Below are 27,279 nucleotides of genomic sequence, written 5' to 3' on the forward strand. Positions count from 1 at the left end.
GGCGGACACACCAGCAATCCTGAAGCTGTGTGAGCAATAGGCGAGGTGGCCTGTGAATCCCTCCCGGTTCTAGGGTGTCTGGAAACTGACCGCAGCTCACCGCCTCCGTCACCGTCACCTACATTACTTCAAGAGCCTCCATGGGACCCTCACTTTTATTATCAACATGGCTGCCAACGCAATCCTATTTAAGTGTAAGTCAAACCACAGCACGCCTCTGGCCAATTCCTAAGTCCTTCCGGCAGCCCTCAGGCGCCCCTCCACAGGCACCTGTCGCCTGTCACCCACCGCTCTGGCCCACCTCCCGTCAGCCTCCCTGCTGCACTCTGGAGCACGAAGCCTGCTCCCGCCTAGGGGCCTCTGCGCTTGCCATTCTTCCAGCTACAACACTCTTCTCCCTTCCCCCAGGCACCCACCGTCTTCTGAGCTTTCCGGGAAATGCCACTCTGGGAAGCTACGTTGGTGAGAGCTAAAGCCAAGACACAGAGGCTTAAACAAGACAGGCTGAAGGCCGCTTCCGTTGTGGGTCCACGCTGACTGCTCAGATTCTTGACACTGGCCAGGCATCGGGAAGGGGGAGAGGCCGGGGGTAAGTGTCATTTCGCCCCTAGAGCAAGGCCCAGCCCTCAGTCCCACGGCTATGCTAAACCACAAGAAGGCAGAAAATGCAGTCCAGATTTGTGGTCATCTTCTCAACTGTTACCACGGCAGAGAGAAAACAAACGCCAGGGCCGGGCACCATGGCTCACGCCTGGAATCCCAGAGCTTTGGAGGCCGAGGCAGGAGGATCACCTGAGGTCAAGAGTTCAAGACCAGCATGGCCAATGTAGCGAAACCCTATCTCTACTAAAAATACAAAAAATTAGCCAGGCATGGTGGCAGGCGCCTGTAATCCCAGCTGCTCGGGGGAGGCTGAGGGAGAATCGCTTGAACCCAGGAGGCAGAGGTTGCAGTGAGCTGAGATTGTGCCACTGCACTCCAGCCTGGGCAACAGGGCGAGACTGTCTCCAAAAAAAAAAACAAATGCCAGCAAAACCAGAGAGCCAAGAATATGTGGAAGCTGCTCCCATGGCCACCCCATGGATCCATCCAGGCTCCCCCAGGCTGCTCAACAGCTCCTCCCCGGGAAAGTTTGCTGGCTGTGAGTCCACGCCGCACAGCCTGCCTTGTCGCTGTGGCCAGGTAACTGTGTTCCCGTTCAGGAGACTTCTGAGGATGTGTTGGACGGCACGTCTAGGAAGTCACTCTAAAAGAAGAGGGGAGCTCTCCCTCCCCACCCTCCTCTGGCTCATATGCAGCTGAGGACAGGAGCGCATACTCTGGACCGAGCAAGAAAAGACACAACTTATATTCACAACTTAGTTACTACATGTAATTGACTGGCCACAATTTCAAAAGTAAGTCATGAAAAACAATAAGTAGTTCCACTTATTCAGGCAATTCTGTACCTAAAGATGCTACCGGCCTGCTCACAGGCCATGTTTGGAGGAAAGTTAGATAGTGAGGATATTAACTAGGTAGGAAGCAAAGAGCTGTGCAGCCAGGAAAGAAGCAGATGGGGTGATGAACAGTAGGACATGCGGGTAAGGACCAAGACTACCTCTGCCCTGCTATGACCACACTGCCTCTCTATGGATCCCAGGAGAGCTCAGCCGTCCTTGCCCCATCTTACCTCCCCTTTTTTTTTTTGACAGGGTCTTGTTGCACACACACGTTGCACAGGCTGGAGTGCAGTGGCGTGATCTCTGCTCACTGCAACCTCCACCCCTGGGCTCAAGTGATTCTCCTGCCTCAGCCTCCAGAGTAGCTGGGATTACAGGCGCCCCACCACCGTGCATGGCTAATTTTTGTATTTTTAGTAGAGGCGGGGTTTTGCCATGTTGGCCAGGGTGGTCTTGAACTAACCTCAAGTGATCCACCTGCCTTGGCCTCCCAAAGTGCTCCCAAAGTACAGGCGTGAGCCACCGTGCCCGGACCCCTTCAGGCATCTTTTACATGAGTCACAGTGATTTCTGGAAAAACAACAACTCAGATCTGTGATTTACTGCTCTGACACCTCAGTGGTGCCTCACTCCCCATAGGTGAGTTCAAACTGCTTGGTATATGTGGCCGCAGAGAACGCTGTGACCTCTGAGACCTGCCTGCACCCACCTTACAGCACACAGACCGGGTGGCAACATCCCACCCACTGCTCCAGTTAGGCGGCCCCTACTTCTCCAGTGGTGAGGACAGGGATCCAGAGTTCATCCATGCCTAAACCAACCACGCACAGCATCTCCCTGGCCACGTGCCAGGTCCCCTCCTTGCTCCTAGTGGTGATGTGTGTGCGTGAAGCCTCATTCTGCTGCCATCATTTTGCAGCCACAGAGGAAGCCAGGCCAAAAAGGAACCAGCACAGAGAAGCCCAGGAAAGCCCAGGAAAGGGCAGAGAAATAGCTCACAGTGCACATAAAGCTACCGCCTGTGTCAGTTTTTGGCTCACAAAGCGCCTTTGGTTAAGCCAGTCTGAGCTGGGATTTCTGTGCTTGCATCCACATGCATGCATACTCTTCTTGCCTAAAGCCTGCTCAAATCTGCAGGGCAGCCCCTGGCTGAGCAAGCTTCTGCCCTGCCGACTGCTTTCCCAGTCCCTGCCTCTGTGTGCTCCCTCTGCCACCTCACTCCGCACTGTCTCCTGGGTCATTCTACCTGCCTTTAGAAAAGTCTCCTCCAAAGCACCTCTGACCTCCTCCTGCCGGATAGAATTGTCTGCTTTTTTCCTTTATGCTTAACATAGCCTGATTATTTTTCAATTACATATTTTTTGAGACAGGGTCTCGCTTTGTTGCCCAGGCTGCAATCAGTGCAGTGGCGCGATCTCAGCTCACTGTAGCCTTGAACTCCTGGGCTCAAGTGAACCTCCTACCTCAGCCACCGAATAGCTGGAACTACAGGCGCGCAACACCTTGTCTAACCTCAATTATATTTCTTACCACATTTATAACAATTATTTGCTTGCATGTCTGTCTGTCCTACCGGCTATGTGAGGAAATGAGACCTGACTTCAGCACAGGGCCTGGCACACAGAAAGGACTCACTGAAAGAATACCCTTCCATGGCACAGAAGGAGGACTATGACATACAAATCCAGGTCACATTCAGGTCAGGAGCCACACACCAAAGACACTGATATATCTATATCATACCATTCTAATTAACTGGATCCTAAAATTCAAAGGTACACCAAGGCTGGGCCTGGTGGCATGCACCTGTAATCCCAGCACTTTGGAAGCCCAAGGCAGGAGGATTGCTAGAGCCCAGGAGTTTGAGACTAGTCTGGGCAACATAGTAAGACCTCAATGCTATGAAAAAGAAAAAGTAAAAATTAGCCAGGTGTGGTGGCACATGCCTGTGATCCCAACTACTCAGTAGGCTGAGGTGGGTGGTTTGCCTGAGCCCAGGAGATCAAGGCTGCAATGAGCTATGACCACACTAGTGTACTCCAGCCTGGAAGACAGAGCAAGACTGTCTCTTTAAAAAAAAAAAAAAAAGGTAAAGAAATAAATGGTATACTCAAAAGTAGGTAATTCATCCACATTTGTAGTATGTAGGCAATATCATCCACATACGATATTATAAGCACATTAGTTAATGAGCAAGCTATATTTAAAAATGCTAAATTTTATTTTATTAAAAAAGAGGACAGACAAGAAGATAATATTTATATTAGTTATACCGATGACCAAAGTCCTTCTGTTGAGCATCCTGCTCTGTCTTACTTAACTGTGTTTTGGAAGGTAAGGTCTAACATGGCGAGATCATCTTCCTTTTAACTGAGCCACAGAAGTAATGCTCATGGGGTGTCTGCTGTCTGTGACCAGCAGTGGACAGCAATGGCCATGCATGGCAAGGGGCCAGTGGGGAAGGCGGCCAGGCTGCCTCCCCTATGGAAAGGGAAGATTTCCATCCCCCACCCCGGCCCACCCTGCTCCTCTCAGAGGAGAAAGGGCCGTCACAAGGTAATCACCAGACACAGCCTTTTTTCCTCCTCTTTTTGTTTCTATCTCTGACTGGAATGGCAGGAAAAAGCAAGACGGCAGAGGGAACAGGGAGGCGCCTAGTACCTGGCTGACAGCAATTCTCAAAGCAGCTGCAGCTCTTCACCGGAGACTGTCAAATGCTGTCAGCTGGGGAAGAAAGAAAAGCAAAAAACAAGGTGATGAAGCATCGCGCTAGAAAAGCTTTGACACTCAGGAAAAGATTGGAAGAGAAACAAGGGTCTACTGCAGGGGTGGGGGAGGGAGCCCTGGTGACGGTGACTTCAGATGGGTATGTTCTTTCAGTTTTGCTGTAATTGTGTATTTTGACAACAACGACTATTAGGGTCCTACTATCTAGCTATTTTAATAAAATGCTCCATCATTTCTTTTGAAGAATAAAAAGGGCAAATGTATAAAGTATAGGAATAACAGTCATGCACCCACCACCTAATAAACAAGAATTTCACATCATCATCTCTGCATCTGGTTATTACAGACTTTACAAATGCATTACTGACTACAACAGTATATTTTCTGTATCTTCACAAAGTCTCATGGTCTGAAGCATAAGATCAAACCAAAGGGATGACTACTGACCCACCTGTGGCCACCTTACCCTAATCACCCGCCAAGCGCACGTCTAGATTAAAAGCTCACTCGCTGGAGACAGGCTCGTGTTTGGTCTTCTTCACTGCTATATCCCCAGCATGTAGCACTGGGTCTCACACAGTAGGTGATCCATGAATGCAGAATGAATGAATGAAGAGTGAAGAAAGGGAGAAACAAGCAGACTGGGCTTTGAGGCCCAAATTTCTCACAGTGATTACCAAGATGATGTGGCCTCAGGCACACCATAACTGGTATGGACTTACTTCCATGTCGTGACAATACAAGGGCTTGACTTCCTAAATTGGGAGGTCCCTTCCAGCACTGACACCCTGCACTGACAGAACAGGGCAAAGACAGAAGCCTGTCAAAGCTGCTGCACCATGCCGAATCCTAGACAGAAGCCTCATCAGTATGATCAGCCCCGGACACTTCTGTTTCCTTCTTTGGAAAATCCTCAATTTCCATCCAAGTTCTAAATGAATGAGAATCTTCTTTCCCAGACTGTGTGAGTGTATGGGGAAAAGGTGTAAACCTCAATTTCACATTGAGATATTGACATGTATTTCCCAATTGTTTCTTCCAGCCCTGCTCTTTAGGAGATTAAAATTTCCTTTCTACCGCAACCACATCTTCCACTTTCTTTTGATTCTTTTACCTTAACTGTTAAAGTTAACTTGAGAAGGAATGTGCAGATGGAAAGGGGCTAGTAAAAATGTCATCCTTAAGATGCCCTGGAGGACATTAACATTTACAGGCAAAAGCCTGAGGAGAAACAGGCTATTTGCAGGGTCTCAATGTATCTCCCTAAGATATGCGTTAACAACACAGAGAAAATACTGACTTCCCAGTGGAGAAAGGTGGCCAACAGTGCCTCAACCAAGCAACCCAGGCTTGCAGCACCAGCCACTGGACAATATCACGCACTTCCTGATCAGATGATCTGAGCAGGGCTCAACAGCACGCCTGCGGTTTCTGTGCCAAAAAAATGCATCCCCTCATCCTGATGACGAGAAAATACCAGAAAAACCCAAACAGGAAGATTCTACACAATACCTGGCCAGTGCTCTGGACATGTCAAGGTCATGAAAGGCAAGGAAAGATCAAGGAGCTATCATGGACTGCAAGAGACCAAGGGGACACAATGACTAAACACAATGGGGGATTCCAGGCCAGGACCCAGCAGACAGGACGCGAGAGGAAGCAGCGGACAGGAGCACGAGAGGAAAGGTGGGTCACATTCAGACAAGGCCTACAGTTAACTGATGCTTTCATACCGATGTCAACTTCTTAGTTTTAATAGTTGTGTTGTGGTTAAGATGTTAACATTAGGGGGACTTCGGAGAAGAATATAAGGAAATTGAACTGAGGGGACTATTAGCAGACTATATAGCACCTCTCAGATGAATGAGAAAAATAAAAATTACTCTGCAGGAAAAGGATGGGTAAAAGATATGAATAGGGTGCGGCATGGTGGCTCACGCCTGAAATCCCAGCACTTTGGGAGGCCGAGGCAGGTGGATCACCTGAGGCCAGGAGTTCGAGACCAGCCTGGCCAACATGGTAAAACTCCATCTCTACTAAAAAATATAAAAATTAGCTGGTGTGGTGGCGAGTGCCTACAGTCCCTGCTACTCGGGAGGCTGAGGTGGGAGAATCACTTGAATCCAGAGGTGGAGGTTGCAGTGAGCTGAGATGGCGCCACTGCACTCCAGCCTGGGCAACAGCACGAGACTCCATCTCAAAAAAAAAAAAAAAAAAAGAAGGAAAAAAAAAACGTTTCCAACAGCAAAATATGAAAAACAGTTCAAAAGTACCTCAATGAAAGAAGGAATGGATCCTAGTATCTTTCCACAGTGGAGCATCAGACAGCAGTGAAAAGGGAAGAACCGCTGCTATGTGCCTCGCCTGATGAAATTCCAACATGTGGAGTGAAAAAGGCAAGTCACAGAAGCATATATACTATACACGAAGAAATGACTTATATGAAGGTTAAGAATCAGTAAAACTCAAGACTGTCGTGTTTACAAATAATAAATGGGTATTATGGCAAAATCATAAGAAGGGCAAAGGATTCATGACTTCAACTTGACTCTGGGTGCTAAGGGGGCAAAGGGCTGTGAAAGTCAGAGGCATTTCTGGACACCCTGGGTGTGTATTAGTATCAGCTGTGCACATTTATGCTGGTTATCAGAAAAATTGTACATTTTACTTTATATACGGTTAATGTTGAAAGGTAGAAAAAAACAAAAAGCAAACAGGCAACCCCCCCCAGATTTTCTGGTTATAGATTCAGACCCCAAATGAATCTAAATAACTGGGCTTTGTGAAGTTTTTAGACCTTAAAACGAAAGGAACAAATCTGAAGGGAACAACTGGGAGGATCTGGATTTGCTTCCGAGGCGCTGATCTGAAGGCGTTCGTGAGTTGCCCATACCCACAGGTCCAAAGTGGGAAGCTGTTGTGGGGGGTGTTATTTCCTACTATGAATAAGATCTCTAAAAAAAACGAAATTGCTTGGGTTGTGCCAATCCTGACGATTCTAAGAACCCTCCATATTCCCAGAAGAAAGCTATTGATCTTGCCTGAGTGGCTCTTGCTCCTTCCCCTCTTGAGCCTTTTATATAGCATCTGCCTCTATCCTGTGTTTTGGTTGCTGATCATTACAACTTACGGTGATTTAGAGCTTGCTTGGACTGTTACACAGTTTTTAAGGAAATTCAACTAACGGTCCAAAATAGTCGTGTAAAAAACACACTATCAGGTGCCCAGCAAGAAGGCCTACTCACTCACCAGCTGAAACTCGCTCCTCCGGCTGAAAGCCTCCCTGATGCCAGAATCCCTCCAGAGTGCGCTCAGGGCCGGGACGTACAGCTGGAAGGTGGCCGGCTCCACAGGCAGCCCCGCCTTGTTCTCAAAGGCCATCAGGAACATCCCATGCTTCTCATTTTCAGAATACTGCCAAGGAATGCCAAGCTTATCTCGTGCATCAACAAGAACCCTTGAGCCCTAGAAAATAAAAGAAAGAAGAGAGGATTTAATTGCATTCCAAAGACTAAACCACGCTAGAGAACCTCAAAATGGGCGTCCATTGTCATAACACAGAAAACTCACAAGCTCTGAGCTGTGCAGCCTGAGTCTGTCTCTTGCTTTGTTTGTTGTGATGTGGAAAGTCTTAACTCCCAGCAGCATAACCTCACCAAGACAGACGCACATGGCCGAGAGCAGTGGCTCACACTGTGAGCCTCCCCTTTGGGAGGCCAAAGAGGCAGGACTGCTTGAACACAGGAGTCTGAGACCGGCCTGGGCAACAGAGCAAGACCCTGCTTCTACAAAAAATTAAATCAAATTAAAAACAGCTGGGCTTGGTGGTGGCACACCTGTAGTCTCAGCTGAGCAGGGAGGATTGCTTGAGCCCAGGAGGTCAAGGCTACGGTTATCTATGATTGCGGCACTATATTCTAGGCTGGGCAACAGAGCAAGAACCTGTTTCAAAAAAAAAGAAAAGAAAAAAGAAAAAAAAGAAAACAGATGTACATAAGCACCACAGAAAGAAGTCTGCTTTCTGCTATCATTCATTTGCAAAGCTACTGGAAAAGAGACAACTGAGTGGGGAGGAGGTGGCAACAAATTCAGAAAATTTCACTGGAAAATGAAGTGTATCAGTAAAAAAACAACTTTTTTTTTTCTTTTTTTTTTTTTTAGATGGAGTTTCACTCTTTTTGCCCTGGCCCTGAGTGCAATGGAGTGATATCGGCTCACTGCAACCTCCACCTCCCCAAGCAATTCTCCTGCCTCAGCCTCCTAAGTAGCTAGGATTACAGGTACCTGCCACCATGCCCGGCTAATTTTTTATTTTTAGCTGAGATTACAGACCACCATGCATGGCTAATTTTTGTATTTTTAGTAGAGACGGGGTTCCACCATGTTGTCCAGGCTGGTCTCGAACTCCTGACCTCAGCTGATCCGCCCGCCTCAGCCTCCCCGCCAAAAGAACAATGTTTTAACAACAACTATAGTAGCCTCCACCCCTTATCCGCGGCATAAGTTCCAAGACCCTCAGTGGATGTCTGAACGGTACCAAGCCCTACCTGTATTGTTTTTAAAGTTTAATTTAATTTATGAATTAGGCACAGTAAGAGATTAACAATAATAGCTAATAATAAAATACAACAATTATAATAATATACTGTCATGAAAGTTAAGTAAATGTGGTCTCTCCTTCTGTCTCTCAAATGTGGTACCACTGTCCGCGCCTATTTTCCGTTGGCGGCTGGCTGTGGATAACGGGGGATGACTGTACTGCCAAGAGTACTACCAGCGCTACTACTGTCATCATCACTGAAATCTGGCAGCTCCTCTATTCCAAAAGATACAACTGCTTCTTCCAGCTTAAAACGGGTGGGAAAATATACAAATCCAGGCAGTCAGCAGTCATGAGACAGGAAAAGACTAAAATACGACAAGCCAAGTAGCCCGCCCACCAAAACGGGAGCCAGGGGATCATGTTCTAGATTTAACGTCACCATTGTTTGCGATGAGAAACTACTTTTCATTCTTTTGCTTATTTCCTCATTGTTAAAAATAAAGTTAATATTTTTCTGCCCCTTCTTACCTCATCAACAGGGTCAAAGGGATGAAGAAATAACCTAAACTAAAATAGTATTAGGGAATGCAGCCAGCCTTTGCAAAATATTCTCTCAGCAAAAACAGCACCCCTGAGCAGTTAGGAGGTCTATTCCACCATTCTTAGACTAATGTTTCGAAATCAGCAAGGCAGTGTTTATGAGAACTTCTGTGTTCTTCCGAGGGGCACACTGCATACTCTCTCGTATGGTCTACACTGGGGGTATACAGAGTGGTCAAGGGCCCTGAGAAGGCTATCAAGTACACATCTGTCCATCTGGAAAAGCCTTCTCATCTCAGAGCAATCTGAGGGACTCAGGCCAGCTGAGAGCAGCATCCCATCCTCCAGGACAGAGAAAACCAGGGTCACCTGCTCACTGGGCACTTATCTATGTTCCTTTTTTGGAGACAGGGTCTTGCTCTGTCACCCAGGCTGAAGTGCAGTGGCATGAACATGGCTCACTGCAATCTCGACCTTCTGGGCTCAAGTGATCCTTGCCTGCAGCCTCTCAAGGAGCTGGGACCACAGGCATGCCTCGTTACGCCCGGCTAATTTTAAGATTTTTGTAGAGTCAGGGTCTCACTATATTGCCCAGGCTAGTCTCAAACTCCTGAGCTCAACTGATCCTCTGGCCTTAGCCTTCCAAAGCACTAGGAATTACCGGTGTGAGCCACTGCATCTGGCCTTTTTTTTTTTTTTTCCTTTTTAAATAATAGTTTTACTGTGCTATAATCCATGTACCATATAACTCATCAATTTGAAGTGTACAACTCAATGATTTTTAGTTGGCACTTATCCTAAAAATCTTCATTTCTGACACCCAGGGCAGAGCAGATGAATCCATTCTGCCTCCTTCATCTCTCTCCTGCAGCATCAATTTGGTGCCTATAACTTCCACTTCTGCCTTGAACCACTGAGTCAGACGTAATGATGACCAAAGAGTAGTTGAACGTCTCCTCCAGACCCAGCTGACCAGGACGGTCTGGTTAGAGATGCTCCCTCAATTTCCCCTCAGGACCTTGTCTGTCTGCCGTTGGAGACCATGCCTAGTTCTACCAATCCACAAACATTTGTTCAGTGTGTTTGTTTGTGGGGGAAACAAACTTTAAGAAGCAGTATCTGACCCCCAGAAACTCAGAATCTGGCTAGAAAGACAAATGTATGGATAAAAAAAATACTTACCACCCACTCATGATTTTAAAAAACCTTTGCAAACTAGGAACAGAGAAATGCTTCAACTTGATAAAGAACACTGACAAAAAAACATACAGCTAACCTCATAAGTAATGTGAAAGACTGAATGCTTTCCCTCCAACACTAGGAAAAGACAAAGATGCCTACTTCTGCTACTGCTATTCAACATGGTTCTGGAAGTTCTAGCCAGTGCGACAAGGTAGGAAAATGAAATAAAAGATCACACAGCTCAGGAAAAGCAGGGGGGAAAACAAACAGATTAGACACACAAAAAAAGAAAACACACAACTAAACCCATTTGCAGATAAAAAGATGATCTATGTTGAAAATCCCAAAGTAATCTACCAAAAAAACTCCTAGAATAAACAAATGAATCCAGAATAGTTGCAGGATATAATGTCAACACACGAAATTCAATTGTCTTTCTATATACTAGCAATGAACATGTGGAAAGTGAAATGAAAAATGTACTACTACTAACAGTCACTAAAAAAACGAAACAGGTATAAATCTAACAAAGTATGTGTAGGACTTATGTGCTGAAAACTGCAAAATGTTGATGAAAGAAATTTTCAAAATCTAATAGATATACCACGGTCACGAATTAGAAGATTCAACACGCTACCAATATCCTTAAATTAATAAACAGGTTTAGCACAATTTCCATAAAATCCCAGCAGGATCTTTTGTAGATATAAATATGATTATTTGAAAATTTGTATGAAAAAGCATTAAATTAGCTAAAGCAACTTTGAAAAAGAAAAGTGGGAACAATCAGTCCATCTGATTTTAAGACTTATTATATAGCTATGATAATCAAGACTGTGTGGTATTGGTGAGGTGACAGACCCACAGATCAATGGAACATAACAGAGAACCCAGGGATAGCCCCTGATACAGCTAGGTAATTTTTGTAAAAGTGCAAAAGCAATTAAAAAGAGGAAGCCTGGTCTTTTCAACAAACGCTGTTGGAAGAAGTGGACTTCCACAGGCAAAGAAAATTGGGGGGAGCGGGGGAGGGGGTGGGGGAAGAACCTTGACCTAAACCTCACAGCCTATACGAAATCAAATCAAAATGTAAAACTATATATAACATAGGAGAATATCTTCAGGATGTAGGGTGTGCTCAAAGTTCTTAGATGTGACTCCAAATACATGATTCATACGAGAAAAATTATCAATAAATTGAACTTGATGAAAACGAAAATATTTTGCCCTGCCAAAGACCCTCTTAAGAGGCTGAAAAGCAGCTATGAACTGGGAGAAAATATTTGCCAACCACACATCTGCCATATCTGACAAAGGACTCATTTAGAATATACAAGGACATTCAAAACTCAACAGTTAGGCTGGGCACAGTAGCTCACGCCTGTAATCCCAACACTTTGTGAGGCTGAGGGGAGAGGATCACTTGGGGCCAGAAGTTCGAGACCAGCCTGGGCAACATAGTGAGACCTCGTCTCTATAAAAATATCAAACAAATTAGGCAGGCATGGTGGCGCACGCTGATAGTTCCAGCTACTCAGGAGGCTGAGGCATGAAGATCGCTTGAGCCCAAGAGTTTGAGGTTACAGTGAGCTATGACAGTGCCACTGCACTCCAGCCTGGGTGACAGAGCAAGATCCTGAGATACATACATACATACTCAACAGTTTAAAAAGCAAACAAATCCAGTTAGAAAATGGGCAAAATTCAGCAGGTCACAGAATGAAATGAAGAGAAAAAAAAATTTTTTTAAAGAAAATGGGCAAGACATGATGAGGTATTTCACTGGAGAACATATATAGGCAGCAAATACACAAGGGAAAAAGATGTTCAAGATCACTAGCCATCAGGAAAAAGCAGATCGAGGCCTCAGTAAGATACTGCCATACACCTGTTAGAGCAGCTAAAAAACCAACCACCAAACCAAGACAACCAGCGGCAACACCAAGCGGTGGTGAGGAGGCGGAGACCCCGGACCTCTCATACACTGCTAGTGGGAATGTCAAATGGTACAAACTAGAAAACAGTTGGGTGGATTTATAACTACTAAAAATGCAACTCCCATACAGCCTAGCAGCGGTACTTGGGTATTTATCTCAGAAATATGAAAGCTAAGTCCACACAAAACCCTGTAATGTTCACAGCAGCTCGTTCATCATAGCCCCAAACTGGAAGCAAGCTGTGGTGCACCATACCATGGACCATTACCCAGCAACAAATGGGAATTCGCTATGGAAATGCAACAACTTGGATGAAGCTCTAGGACGTTATGTTAAACGAAAAGTCGGTCTCAAAAGATCACGCACTATGCGATGCTGTTTAATAACATTCTTGAAGTGACAAGATTGCAGAGATGGACAAGAGATTCACGGTTGCCAGGGGTTAGTAATGGGAAAGACAGGGGGAGAAGTGACTAGAAAGGGGCAACAAGAGATCTTTGTGGTCTGGACTGTGGTGGTGGTTATAGAAACCTACACAGGTGAGGAAAGGGCGCACAACCACACACAGTGTCCCAAAGCCCGTCTCCTGACTTCAACAGCATACTGAAATTATGTGTGTCATAACTACTGGGAAAAACTGCCTGCCTCTCTGTACTATCTTTGCAACCTCCTGTGAACCTATACTTATTTCAAAATAAAAAGTTTTTAAAAAGTTAACTAGCAACCACGGCAATATAAGTTCCAACTATGTGATGTGGAGAGGGAAGGTTAGCAGAGGCCAAAGGAAAAGAGATAGTAGGAAAAGGGGAGGCTTGCTAAAATCCTAACTGGAGATGGGTCTCAAACGGAGCTTTCAGAAGTGTGGGTTCATCTGAACGAGTGGCAGTGGTGGACTGGAATCTACCTAGAGGGAAAATGTGACTTGAATAAACTCTCCACTTTCCTTCCTCCCGGCTCCCCCACTGTGATTCCTCCTCTGGGTCCTCATCTCCCCACTTCCTTTGACTACACCACACCAAACTCTTCCCTTTCCAAAAGGACAAAACCAGAAAGGTTCAAGAACCCAAGGAAACAAAGGCAATTCCTCCTTTCCCCACTATGCACAACAAAAACTATCTCGGCACGGAGAAGGTAGCACACAGATTTCTCTGGCGAGGTCTCGGGCAAAGGGTCTCGGTGCCTTTGTACAAATCAGAAAAACGCTCTCCATCATCCAGGCAGATGCAGCCCAGCCTGGCAACGGTGGCCTGGATGGGGTTTCAGCCTCCATGCCCTCCCAATCAAGTCACCAACCCTCCCGCTATCCGGGAAGGCCCTGCTCGTCCAACTCAAATACAGAAATTGGGTGTGCCCCACCAGGTATCTATTCAGGTGCTATTTTTACAAATGAACAGTTTAGCTTCACAAGGAGTACAACCTCACTCAGAAGTTAAATCAGTAACCCCTAGGAAGTTTCATTTTTATGTCAAAGACGAAGTCAGGGGGCCAGGTCGGACTTGGAAGGCCAAAGGTCACTTACGAAGACTGCAGGACTGCACACACCAGGCCTTCCCCAACTATCGGGGTGAACATAGGTTTGGCTTAAAAACACACACACGCAAAACCGGCCCATGCAACAGCAGTCTATTCCCACTGCACAATCCGCCCAAGCAGGCTGGAGCTGGTCCAAATGAACTGCACCCAACCACAAGAAAAGACTCCTCCTTTCCCTTTTTCAAAACACAAGAAAGGTGGCTAAACTACTGATGAGCTTTGAACAGTTAAGTAGTAGTTTTGTAAGCTTTGCAGTTACAGTCCATTTTCCCTTCCTTTGAAGGAAAAAAGGCATTAAAAAAAAAGATGTCTCTTTTGCCCTTTTACATTTATTCTAGTCAAAAACTGCTCTCTGCCAACTTTGTTCTGAAAATCCACATCTGAGTTCCAGCGAAGTTTTCTACTTGGGGACATTTGGCTAAATTCTGAGTCCCCTTTTCTTCCTTTTTAGAGAGAGATGTAAGCTCTCTCTGGAGTTTAAAGCCTGTAACAATAATGTATTTACTGTACTTTTGCAGAACTGATAGTTACACTTTCACCATCATTATACAGAATTGCTAAAGTCTTAAAAGTAAAATACTAGTATAGGAGGCATATTATAATAAACCTCTTACTCCTATCCTTTTCCAATGAAAGACCAATTTTCTAAAACACAAAAGCCAAGAAAATCCTAAAACTCACATACACTTAAAATAAATAAGAAAGACAACTCATTCAAGTCTCTTTAATGGCTAAGAGAAAAATCCTTTTCTCAGTCATGGTATTACTGAAGTATTAACTGTTTGAATAACCATACATTTTATTTGGTTACCCAAATATAAACGGTTAAAGTCTCAAGCAGTTTGATGACTTCATCTCAATACAATGTCACACTTCAAACTGTTCAGAGAGCATATTTTTAAGACAACTTATAAATCCAGCAACTTAAACTTCTAGTCAAAGTATAGATTCCCTCTCTGCTGGGGATGTAGATTTTTTGGGGGGGTGGGGGGTGGGGTTCAATTTTGCTGGATGAAGACCAAAAACTGCAAATCCTGTTATCTCATTTCAAAATAGATTATGTTAGTTTAGCCCCTAATCAAACCCAATCTTTTAAGATTAGTCATTCCTTAGTAAAATCTTCCCACAATAAATACCAAAGCTACGATAGACATAAAATGCTGTAAGATAATATGAGCCTTTCTCTACAAGATGAAACAGTTCCATTAAGACAAACTGAAGATTCTGGATGTTCACTCGGGCAACAGCATGTGGACTTGGAAAGCTCTGTTTTTTAAAAACCCACTCGGCTGAGTTGTTTGCCTTTGGCCACAATCCAAATAAAAGAAACGCTGCCAGAAGTGTAAACAGGATGCATTTCTTTACATTGATGAATCCAGCAAGCAAAGACAGCGCCTCTTAGTTCCTCTCGAAAACTGAAGTGCAAGATACCTTTTAGTGTAAAGGTCAGTGAGAAACTGACGAAGGGAGGCAGTAAGCCGTCAAACCAGCCATCAGAGCCTCTGCCATTTCACAGCACAGCCCTGGCCCCACCATAACTCCGCGGATTTGCCTCCCGTAACAAATGCACTGTCGTACGGGATCAGGCCTATTATTTCTCTAAAAAGCCCCCTCTTGGCTCTGCCAGTGACTATACCGAGGGCTCACCTCACGCAATGAAAAGTGGTGGGTAACGAATGGGGAAAAACCCAAAAGTCAGTAAACTTGGCTCCTGCTCTGGGAGAACTTTCAAAACAAGCGTAGCAGCAAGACAGAGCACGAGCAGATAATGGACAGTCTCAGATGCAGAGTACAGAGGCCAGCCCCATAACCGGAAGGACAGGACCGTCGGAGGACAGCCAGAATCGCCACCGCTGGTGAGGCCTCGCTCACAGACAGGCTGTGGAGAACTAAGAAGTCTGTGTGAGAAACGGGACGATCGAGGGCTTTGGAAAAGGAGAATCGCAAGGTCTGAGGCTGCCTGCAGGTCCCGTGGCAGGTGGGACAGGAGGCAGGGAAGGAGCAGCTAAAGCAGGAGAGTGATCAGGAGCCCCCCAAGTGCTCTCACCCCAAGTGCTCTCAATAAAAGATGGAGAGATCCAAAACCAGGAATTCACCAAACCTGCAGAGCAGGGAGAGCATTGAGGGCCCTGCTGTGTAAGCACAATACCCACCAGTTCTCCCAAGTCAGGTCCACAGGAGGGGATGGCTTAGAAGGGGTGACATTTAGGTAGGTTTTCAACAAATTTAGTTCAGTTGGACAGTGGGAAATCCAAGCTAAGCTTCTCAAGAGGAGATGGAACTGCAGAGAAAACTCTGGGTTTAGGAAGGGCATAGGAGAAGCAAACTATCATCATTAGCTTTTTTCAGCTGCCTTGAAAAGGTTTTCCTAAAAGTCCAAAAAAACAAAACAAAACAAACAAACAAAAAAACAACTCCAAACCAATCCAGATTTCCCCAGATCTCCTGAACTGGAAAGTGAAAATCCAGGCTCCGTTTCAAAACTCACAAGCCAGCAGGCTGGAAACTTCTGGAATCATCTCCCCCACCCCCGCCCGCCAGCCATGGCCATGGGCAGACCAACTTCTTCCTCTCCTGTTCTTCCAGGGGTCAGGATAAGTCTCGGAATCTCCCTTCACTAAAAATTTCACTACATGACAAACACTAGTACAAGGGGGAACGAAATCATCCTCAAGTACAGAAAAGATCAGCAAAACTTGAGAACACACACACACACAAAATATCATTCTAAGGGGGAAAAGCTTGCACACACTATCAACAGGTAACAGCTTCATGTGCTAATTCGGTGTTTTCGAAATTCAAGTCAGGATCTGCATTGTGAAATAATTTAGTAGGCATTTTAAAAAGGAAAAGAATATACTGGTAACTAACTGAACAGACGGCAAATAATAAAGGTAAGTGTTTCACAGAATTTGTTTTAGCAGAGACAGCTATATATAGACGAGTGTGTGTGTATGCGTAAACCCATAAACCCATAAACACACACGCGTGTACATACACCGGGCTCCTCTGGACTATGGTCTGAGTGCCACTGGGCCAGACTCTTGTAGATGAGCCTGCTACAAGGCTGGCTTTCCTCGGTCCCACCACTTCAAAGCCAATAGGACTGGGCTGAGTGTCAAAAGTCCAAACAGTAACAAGTTGGGTTTTCTGAAAAACTGATAAGAGTGCAAAGAAACTGTGTGAGGAGGTGTGAGAAAATGGTGAAATCTTTGTGCTCTGGGGCCAGTGTCACTAGGTTGGTTTTCATTAAACATATTCTTGGCCCATTCGTTGGGGCCATCTTGGATTGCATGGTGAGGTCTGGGAATCACAGAACTACCACTCAACATTTTCTACCACTAAAGACGTTGAAGAGAGCTGGGCGTGATGGCTTAAGCCTGTAATCCTAGCACTTTGGGAAGCCGAGGCGGGAGGATCTGTTGAGCCCAGGAGTTGGAGACCAGCCTGGACAACTTACCAAGACCCTGTCTCTATTAAAATAAATTAAAAAAAAAAAGACATTGAAGAGGATACGCAGCTAATGTTCATTTTAGAAAGGCTGCTTTTGATTATCAAACATGATGTGTGCAGCGCGTGGTGGTGGTGGCACCCCCAGGCAGTGTTCTTTAGAACCCTCCTCCTGATCCAACCTGGTCAAGCTGAGGCCTCAGCGCACTGTGGTAAATAAAGGCCCAGAGCCTTTCCACAAAGCCTTTAAATACTGACCAAGGTACCAAATAAATAAGCAGATGCAGACATGCATAAAATTCATGCCAGTCTATCAACCAAAAGGCTGCTTCAGAGAGGCCATAACAATCTGCGTTCATGGGACTAAGCGCCTGCCATGTGAACGACACTGTGTTAAGTACTCACTGTCCATTAGCTCATTTAGTCTTTATAAATAACTTCGCGAGGAATAGCATTATGCCCATTTTACAAATGAGAAAGCGGAAGCTCAAAATCACACAGTTATCAAGCCTGACCGATTTAGTTTAAGCTAGAGATTTTCTTTTTTTTTTGTAGAGACAGGGTCACACTGTGTCCCCCAGGCTGGAGTGCAGTGGCGCAATCAAAGCTCACTGCAGCCTTGACCGTGCGGGCTCAAGCTAGAGATTTTTCAGCTCTGTTCTACACTGCTGTGAGTATCTGGAGAGATAAGGGAGCAGAGAAACAGGCAGGAGGCAGAAGATGCCTGGGCTGCCGCCTGCTCTCACGCAGCTTACAGCAGGCACGGAGACTAGAGCCAGAGCTGAGCTGACCTCTGAGGACCCAACACTTCTGATATTCTCTAGAACATTTTTTAAAAATAGTAATTAAAATCTGGAAGTATGGGATATGCTGTTAAGCCTGGCTACATTAGAAGACATTTTGTGCATTCAGACACTACTTGAGTCTAATCTCTCCGGACACTGAAAACACTCACTCATCTACACTATCTTGGCAGCCCAGCAAGAGACCATCTAATGGTGGCTCTGTCCCAGCCACGAGGGCCACCAAGCAGTGGACATGCGGCCCAGCTGAACTGAGAGGTATTATAAATACATACTGGATCACAAACAGTACAAAAAGAACATGTAAACTTCTTTTGTTTATACTGATTACATGTTGCAATTGTAATATTTTGGATATATTGGATTCAATAAAATCTATTATTAAAATCATTTTTCTTTCGTTCTTTCTCCTTAATGTGGCTACTAGAAAATCTGAAGTACACACGTGCCTTACATTTGTGGCTCACATTAGATTTGCTATTGGACAGCACTGCTGTAGGATAACATAGCTAAAAGAATTTGTCTTGGTCGGGGGCAGTGGCTCACGCCTGTAATCCCAGCACTTTGGGAAGCCAAGGCAGGCAGATCACCTGAGGTCAGGAGTTCGAGACCAGCCTGGCCAACATGGTGAAACCCTATCTCTACTAAAAACACAAAAATTAGTTGGGTGTGGGCACATGGTGGCAGGTGCCTGTAATCCCAGCTACTCGGGAGGCAGAGGTCGCAGTGAGCTGAGATTGCACCACTGCAGCACTCCAGCCTGGGGGATACAGCGAGACTCTGTCTCAAAAAAAAAAAAAAAAAAAAAAGAAAAAGAAAAAGAAAAAAGAAAAAAGAACTTGTCTCTTTCTGATTATAAAAGTGTATTTTTAGTGCAAAAAATAGAGGAAATATAGAAATACATAAAGAAAATTAAATCCTTAAAAATATCACTATCTAGAAATAACTTATTAACATCTAGGAATGTTATCTGTCTTATTCTTTACAGAACATTTTGTAACACTTTAAAATTTTTCTAGCGATGTATCATAAACACTTTCCTATGTCATTCAAGATTTCAAGATCTGTAATGGCTGCAGAGTAGTCCGACATGTGGGACATGCTAAGATTGAGGTAACCCCTATGGCTGGACATCGGAATTCTTTCCAGTGTATGGAAAGAATAAACAACGATGCAAGGAACTCCTTGATACATCCCTATTTTCACATATATGGCTATTTTCTTGTGACAAATTCCTAGATGTTGAATTATAAAACTGCTGGGTCAAAAAAGTATACACACATTTTTGAGGTTTTGATAAATATTACTAAACTGTTTTCCAGAAAGGTTGTGCCAATTTACACATTTATGTTTAATAACTTTTAATTTTCCTTTATTTTCCCCAAATTGTTTTATAGTTGATCTATTTGCTTCACGAAAATTGTCCTCCAATAATATCTAAGCAGTCATAACCTCAAACCACAGCTCAAAGAGAAATCAGGATAACTAGCAACTGAAAATGAGGAAAATTTAGTGTATGTATACTGACAACTGAAAATTAGAAAAAATGGAATAGACGTTTGGCTTCTATACTTCAAATAAGCTTTTATACTGATTTTTATACTTTATATTTATTTTCCTCTAAGTCCTATTATAATACAATAATAAATAATAAAGTACCAATTAGTAATAAAAATGCTTAAATTTCACAAACATGTTTGAATTTCTAGTCTCTTGTTTCCAGTAAGAAAACTAGGCTCAGTCAACACTTCCAATAAAACGTTTCATGAAGGTATAAAGAACAATTTAAAACATTTAGCCTGAGTTCTTAGAAGTTTCAAAATCAAGAGAGCCTTGAATTTGATGGGAGATTTACTATTAATTACTGTCTCCATAAACAGAAATCTCTTTGAATTAATGAGCATTAAAATAAGGTATGAGAGAAAAAAAAAAAAACCTAGCCAGGATAACACAGCAGCTTGCTCACTGTTCTCACCCCTTGCCTCTACAACTATCTGGAGGAAAGTTCAAACTTGCGATAAGACCAAATGGAAAAAAGCTGGAAGAAGTAAATTTAAGTGGTAAATTACTACTGCAGAAAATAAACTCAATGGTAACATCAACAGCACCAAAACTGCACTTGGACATGGCAATAATTAAATATCAGCATAAGGCAGCCTCACTAAACAAGACGCTGCAGCGTTTCAAATTAAGGGGCCAGTCTTAGGCACACACACGACCGAAGAGCAGCCGCTGAGCTCATGAAAAACTTGTTCGCGCAGAAACCGCTCTGTGCCCCGTGGAGGAGCTACGATGAATTATTAGGTGAAAGTACCACAAGCTCCGTGATCATTTTGGGCGCTTCCTCCACTTAGGACTCAGGCTGCTGCTTAATGAAGTCCTGCTCTGCAGGCATCCATCTTCTCTTCTATGGACTGCATGGGTAACCATTTAGACAACTAAATGGAAAATCTTAATTTATGCTTCATTTGCAATTACAGAGTTGGCCTCTGCAATTTTCAATATCTCTTTCGGGAATCTGTGAACATGTTTCCTTCTCACACATACCCAACTCCCTCCTGTAAGCAGTGACCATCACGAGCAGTGCTACCGGACACCCACCCAGAGCAGTGCCTTCAGTGCTTACGGCCTGCACTTGGGTTAAGCCAGAGCTGGCCTACCCAGGCCCTGCTACCATGCTGCCTGAAAAGCTGCTTCTGCACCTTCTGCAGATCAGCAAGGGTGTGGGCCGAGCTGACTGTGGCCTTGGAGGCTGTCTGTCCCTGCAGGCTGGCCACTGGCTGTAGTAGGAGAGTGCCCAGGTGCTGTGGGTTACCCTGGACCATCCTGTGGGCCTGAATTTGGATGGGATGGAGAGGGACCTGGGCCGCACAGGAGGACCTCACTCCCCACAGAGCAGCAGCGGCCTGCAGCTAGGGGAGACGCACCATCCCGAGCTCTGGCCCAGCCTGTCAGCCAATGCCGTGGTTCTACCTTCCAGAGACAGCTACAATTTCCCTACTTCCTGCTGCTCCCATGGCTCTCACTTGGGTCCGGCCACCACCATCTCTCACCTGGATTATGGCAAGTCTTCTAATTGGTTGCTTTGTGTCCACACTTGTCCCCTTCAGTCTACTGTCAAAACCAGTAGTCAAGTTAGCCTGCTAAGCCTAGGTCAGCTCTTATCACCCGCTTTGTTCAAAACCCTACAAGGCTCCCATCTCATTCATGGCAAAAACTCAGGTCCTCAAAGAGGCACATCCTCACTTCTGCCTCAGGCCTTTGCGCTTCTGGTTCCTGACAAATGAAACCCTTTGCCCCGGACAGCCGCACGGCTCACTTCCTCAATGCTCAGTGAGGACTGGGGCAGGGGAGCTTCTCAGGGTGGCCTGCCCTTGGCCATCTTATCCAAAACTGCACCCCAGGCCCATCCTTCCCACGCTCCATCCTCGCTTTACTTCCTTGACCACTTCCGGCTGGCTACCCGCCTTCAGAGTCCACTCAGCATCTCCTATATGATTCTCTCCCCACCGAGCACAAGCCCCACAAGGACAGGGCTCTGCTCTGTTCACCCCCGTGTCCCCAGGGCCGGCACAGAGCAGAGGCTCTACCTGTTGGCAGGATGAACTAAGGGACCCCAGGCTCCTCATCCGCAAAGTAAGGGCAGCAGAAGTCCTACCTCCTACCTGCAGTGAGGAGCGCTCAAGTAACAGGTGTTTTATATTATTCATTAGATCTGTCTTGTACCAAAGCTGATAAAAAATACACAAACCAAACATCATTAGCGTTTCAATGTATTTTTCATTGGAAATTCCACCCTATGATGACTCATTATTGACATTAATACATAAATATTGGCCCATACTTTATTTGAAAAAAAAATTAGTTGTACAATGGATCTGAAAATTCCTCCTAAAACTACCTCCTTTTCGTATGTCAAAGACAAAATTAAAAAGCCGGCTACTCTGGGTACACCACCTTTGGGGTAGCCCTGCTTCCCAAGGAACAGTACAATAAAAATGAAAAAGCCTACTGACAAGAAAAGATCAACCAAAAAGACAACAGCTTACTTTACTGTGGTAGATAAATTAAAACTGCAAGTGACTGATAGCATTTAATAGAAGCAATTTTCACACATCTGTAAATATGTAAATATTTATGTAAATGTAAATATTACTTAGTAATAAATTCATAGTAAAATTATGTAAGTATTGTTAGTAATAAATATTACTTTGTAATAAATTCTATGTAAATAGTATTTAGTAATAAATTCATAGTAAAAATTTCTATGATTAATACAATACAGATACTCCTTTAAAGGCATTCTGAATTCGGAACAGTCTTCTAGTATCATTACAATCACCTTCTTAGAGGGAAATGGTTTGACATTAGAAAGGGGTCAACCCCAGGAGGGGAGAGGATTGCTTAAGAAGTACGCAGCTGAATATTTCAGGTTCGCTGCATGTGTTAGTCTGGGCTACTATAACAAAACCTCACAGGCGGGTGGCTTGAACAGCAGAGATTTCTTTCTCACAGTTCTGGAGGCTGGGACTCTAAGATGGAGACTGGTGTCTGGTGAGGGCCCACTTTCTGGCTCCTAGACGGTGATTTCTCACTGTGTCCTCAGGTGGTGGAAGGGGTATACAAGCTCATTAAGGTCCCTTTTATAAGGACACTAATCACATTCATGAGGGCTCTGTCCTTGTGATCTCATCACTCCCCAAAGGCCCCACCCCCTAACACCAGCACCTTAAGGGTTAGGATTTCAACATAGGAATTTTGAGATGGACACATTCAGACCATAGCACTGCAAATGAGTAAAATAATAACAGTATTAGTAATACTGCTAACAAAAACCATGCTACAGCCTTTAGAAGGAACTTACTCCTTGGGTTTTGTTAATAATTTTTTTTTTACAGTTGGATTCCAAATGATGGACCTCACGGTCACTGGCAAGATAATGAGAAAAGTCCGGGCACAGTGGCTCACGTCTGTAATCCCAGCACTTTGGGAGGCTGAGGCGGGCAGATCACCTGAGGTCGAGACCAGTCTGGCCAACATGTTAAAGCCCTATCTATCTCTGCTAAAAACACAAAATTAGGTGGGTATGAGCATGGTGGCAGGTGCCTGTGATCCCAGCTACTTGGGAGGCTGAGGCAAGAGAATCACTTGAACCCAGGAGGCAAAGGTTGCCGTGACCCATGATTACGCCATTGCATTCCAGCCTGGGTGACAAGAGTGAAACTCTGTCTTAAAAAAGAAAGAAAGAAAGAAAGAAAAAAACAAAAAGATAATGAGATAAGATGTGGAAGGAGGCCCTGGAGTGCTCTCATTCAACAGGGACACCCAGGCCCACAGCTCAGCCTTTGGAGATGGCAAGTCCCAAGAATCAGAAGAAGCAGATGCTTCCTGAGTCGTCAAGTGAGGGGATTTCATCTCCCAGCAGCAAAAAGGAGATCAGAATTGGAAAGGAAATACAGACTACAAGGAACCCTGGCCCAGAGCCCCCAGGCTGCGCACAGGTGGGCTCCAGGCGAACCATTTCAGGTTCAGGGAAGACGGCTCAGCCTAACCTGGGTGGGGCTGACTTCTGTACATGACATCTACACCTGGCCCTCTGTGCACAACCAGAGCTCCCCGCTCCACCGATGCCCAGAGCACAGCGACTGTGCTGCAAGCGGGGTGACCTGGCTGATGTCACCACGGCTCACACAGAAGACAAAGGAGCAACAAAGCTGCCAGAACTCTAGTTTCCCAGCCTTGGCAGAGAAAGCCCAGAACAACCAGGGTGCTCACATGTTCCAGAGGTACAGGAGAATAAGTGTGCTGCTGCTTCTTACTCAGATAACTTTATGTCATGACCAATGAAGTAACTTTTATCAAATTTTTGTCAACTATATAGACTTCTTAAAAAATCATTTGAGAAGGGACCTCAAAGTGAAATCCATTTACCTGAAAGCACACGGCACAGATTTCATAAGGTTGTAAAGAACGATTGCAAAACCAGAAGGGCTTCCCCTGACAGGCTCTGGTTAAACCCTAGCCGCCAATGCTGCCCAAGGGCTGCTGTCCAGTTTCACCCACAGCTGTGCTGGTCTCTGATGTTGCCAAGTCTTCCCTGCGGCACGGACGCTGCTGAAACTGGTGCTCCCTTCAGAGGGGTTCTGCTGACAGCTGAAAAGACAGTCCGGCAGGCCACGCAGGACACCAGTGTCTACTTCTCAAAAAGCCCCTCCCTTAAGAGCCAAGTGAAAAGTCCCATGTCCCCGTCCATCTTATAAAACGAAAGGAAATCTGTTTTTTTCACGCACAGAGCAGCGCTTATTTGTTTCCCTAGAGAGGCAGCACCACAGCTTTCCCAGGGGCAGTGGGAAGGGGCTGTAAGTACTCAAGAGAACCTGCGTTTCAGGCGACTCCTCTCCAAAAACCTGAAAAAACTCTCAAGAGAACTTGCGTTTCAGGCAACTCCTCACCAAAAACCTTAAAACTGGGCAAGTAAGTCCCTGTGTTACTAATTCCATGAAAAAAACTAATCTGTTTCAAGAAAGTCAGAATTCCTCCCTTAAGGACTCACATTTGCTTTTCTTCAGAATTATGGTAAATAATGTTTTTCTTGGCTTGCTTTTCCTTCTAAAGCTGCTAAGACACGGGCAGAGTCCTTAGGCCTTGGTGCTTTGCTAAAATCAGAGGCTTTGTAGGCTGGGTGCGGTGGCTCACGCCTGTAATCCCAGCACCTTGGGAGGCTGAGGCGGGCGGACCACTTGAGGTCAGGAGTTTGAGACCAGCCTGACCAACATGATGAAACCCCGTCTCTACTAAAAATACAAAATTAGCTGGGTGTGGTGGAGCATGCCTGTAGTCCTAGCTACTGAGGAGGCTGAGGTGGGAGAATCACTTAAACCCAGGAGGCAGAGGTTGCAGTGAGACAAGATTGTGCCACTGCATTCCAGCCTGGGCAACAAGAGTGAAACTCCATCTCAAAAATCACATCACATCACATCACATCACATCACATCACGGGCTTTGTGCTCCTGTCAGTCACAGCCACTTTCTACGATGGTGCTTCACCAGGGCCATATGAAGGCATAGACGTTACATTTATCAAACTCAGCATCTGTCTAGATGCCTAGGAAACCCCACCTCTAATGAGAAAGTTGGTAAACAAAGCAGTTATTTGGCCCCTTTTTTGTTAGGTTTAAGGATAAAGGATAAACACATATATAAAATCAAAAGAATCCAGTGACCTTTACTTTTCAAACTTTAAAAAAAATTTTATGTTTAGAGACAGAGTCTCGCTCTGTCGCCCAGGCTGCTGTGCTGTGGTGCAATCATGGCTCATTGCAGCCTCAAACTCCCAGGCTCAGTCTCCTGAGTAGCTGGGAATTACCGGCATTCACCACCATACCCAGCTAATTTTATTTGTAGACACACAGTCTTGCTATGCTGCCCAGGCTGGTCTTGAACTCCTGGCCTCAAGTGATCCTCCTGCCTGGCCTCCCAAAGTATCCAGCAACCTTTAAAAGGTAATTGCTTCCCCTTCTATAACAAGAGGTTACAGTTTATATTTTCAAGCTCTAAGATGAAACAAAGTTTCAAACTATAAATATTTATGAGCTTTGAGGAAACCGGCTTTCTCCAGTCATGTTTTCATTTAAATTATTTTAAAAAATAGATGACTCCATGCCCATAGTACCAATTTCACTGGTTATTAAGGGGCATCCAGGGGAGAGTCTCCTCCTACCTCCCCTTCCCCAGAGGGAACAGAAGTTCCCAGTCAGTGTAGCTTGCGTAAGGGGACATCACTGAGCGATGCCAGCACAGCGCTCCTTGCAGGAAGCCACCACAATATCTGCTATACCTCCAGAGGGAGAGGCTGGGGACAAAGTGACAGTCATTCCGGGAGAGCTCTCAGGTGGGGAAAACAAACAAACATGCTGGATGGTGAGCAGACCAATCTGCGAAGGAAATGAAAATGGAAATGGAGGCAGTCGCCCCATGTGAGCTGTCAGAGTGCAGCTGGAGGAGCAGGAAACAGCGTATTCGTTAGGAGATCTGGGAATCTGGGGCCACGCCAAAGTCTGCCCATCTGCAAAGACCCCTTGTCCAGAAGGTGTGGACCACGGAGATTGTGATGTTAATTTCACTGAACTGGGCCACAGGGTGCCTGATGCAACACCGTTCCTGGACGTGTCTGTCAGGGTGCTCGAGATGACATTAGGATTAGGACGGTGGGTTCAGGAAGGTGGACTGCCCTCCCCAAGTGGCTGGGCACCTTCCAATCCCTCAAGACCCTGAATAGAACAGACGGCAGAGGAAGGAGGAGTTCACCCCTCATTTCCTGCCTCGCGGCCGGAGCTTGGACATCTCATCCTCTCTTGCCCCGGGACTGGATGCCCACCATCGGCTGCCCTGGTTCTCAGGCCTTCGGACATAAGCTGCGTTTGAATCACGCCTCGGGCTTCCCTGGATCTCTGGCTTGCCACACAGAACGTGGGACTTCTCAGCCCCCAGAATCACGTGAGTGAAATTCTCCATCATAAATCTCCTTTTATACATCTATGTATCCTGTTGGCTGTGCTTCTTTGGAGAATCCTGACTGAGATCAGGGAGATCTGTGGCCGAGGAGTTGAACTGAGTGAGACTCACCCTGGACCCAGGGTGTGCAATGAGTAGGTGCTCAAAACGGCAGCACTTTCGGTTTCCATCTGGTATGCTTCCCGAACCCTGCAAGTCAACATTTAAGAATTCCTATAATCTGAATTAAAGACAATTAGAGACATCGGAATAAAGCCCTGCTCAAGCTTCTCCAAGCTCACAAATAAAATCAAAGACACAAACCAAGACTTTGAGGAAATTTCTTTTGCACCCATGAAGTCTTTACTCGGAAGGCCTTCTCAGTGCGGCCTTACTGGACCATCCTATTTAAAGCCGCAACCCCCACCAAAAAATTCCTTATTTCCTTTTCCTGCCTTTTTTTTTTTTTTTTTTTTTTTGTGTGTGTGGCATAGAATCTCAGAGCTGGAAGGAGCTCTAAAAGGCTGGGCCAGTCACCGTCCAGATGTGAACTCCTTGCATATAACGGCCTTCCACAGAAGTTTATCAGCCTGTCCAACACACATCCTAGAAAGGGTTCCCTGACCTGC

General features: G+C 45.3%; 1 protein-coding gene across 3 annotated transcripts in view; it reads right to left on the bottom strand.

Annotated features, from left to right (window-relative positions):
• GNA12 (G protein subunit alpha 12) overlaps nucleotides 1-27,279 on the bottom strand; it is a 140,417-nt gene that overhangs the window by 56,639 nt on the left and 56,499 nt on the right. For all 3 annotated transcript variants that reach the window (XM_016957029.4, XM_001137357.7, XM_054687359.2), the window contains exon 2: nucleotides 7,419-7,634. In XM_016957029.4, the coding sequence (XP_016812518.1) occupies nucleotides 7,419-7,634 (216 nt within the window). The remainder of the gene's footprint in view (nucleotides 1-7,418; nucleotides 7,635-27,279) is intronic.

The sequence above is a fragment of the Pan troglodytes genome, chromosome 6 (assembly GCF_028858775.2).
Source record: "Pan troglodytes isolate AG18354 chromosome 6, NHGRI_mPanTro3-v2.0_pri, whole genome shotgun sequence".
NCBI classification, from domain to species: Eukaryota; Metazoa; Chordata; class Mammalia; order Primates; family Hominidae; genus Pan; species Pan troglodytes.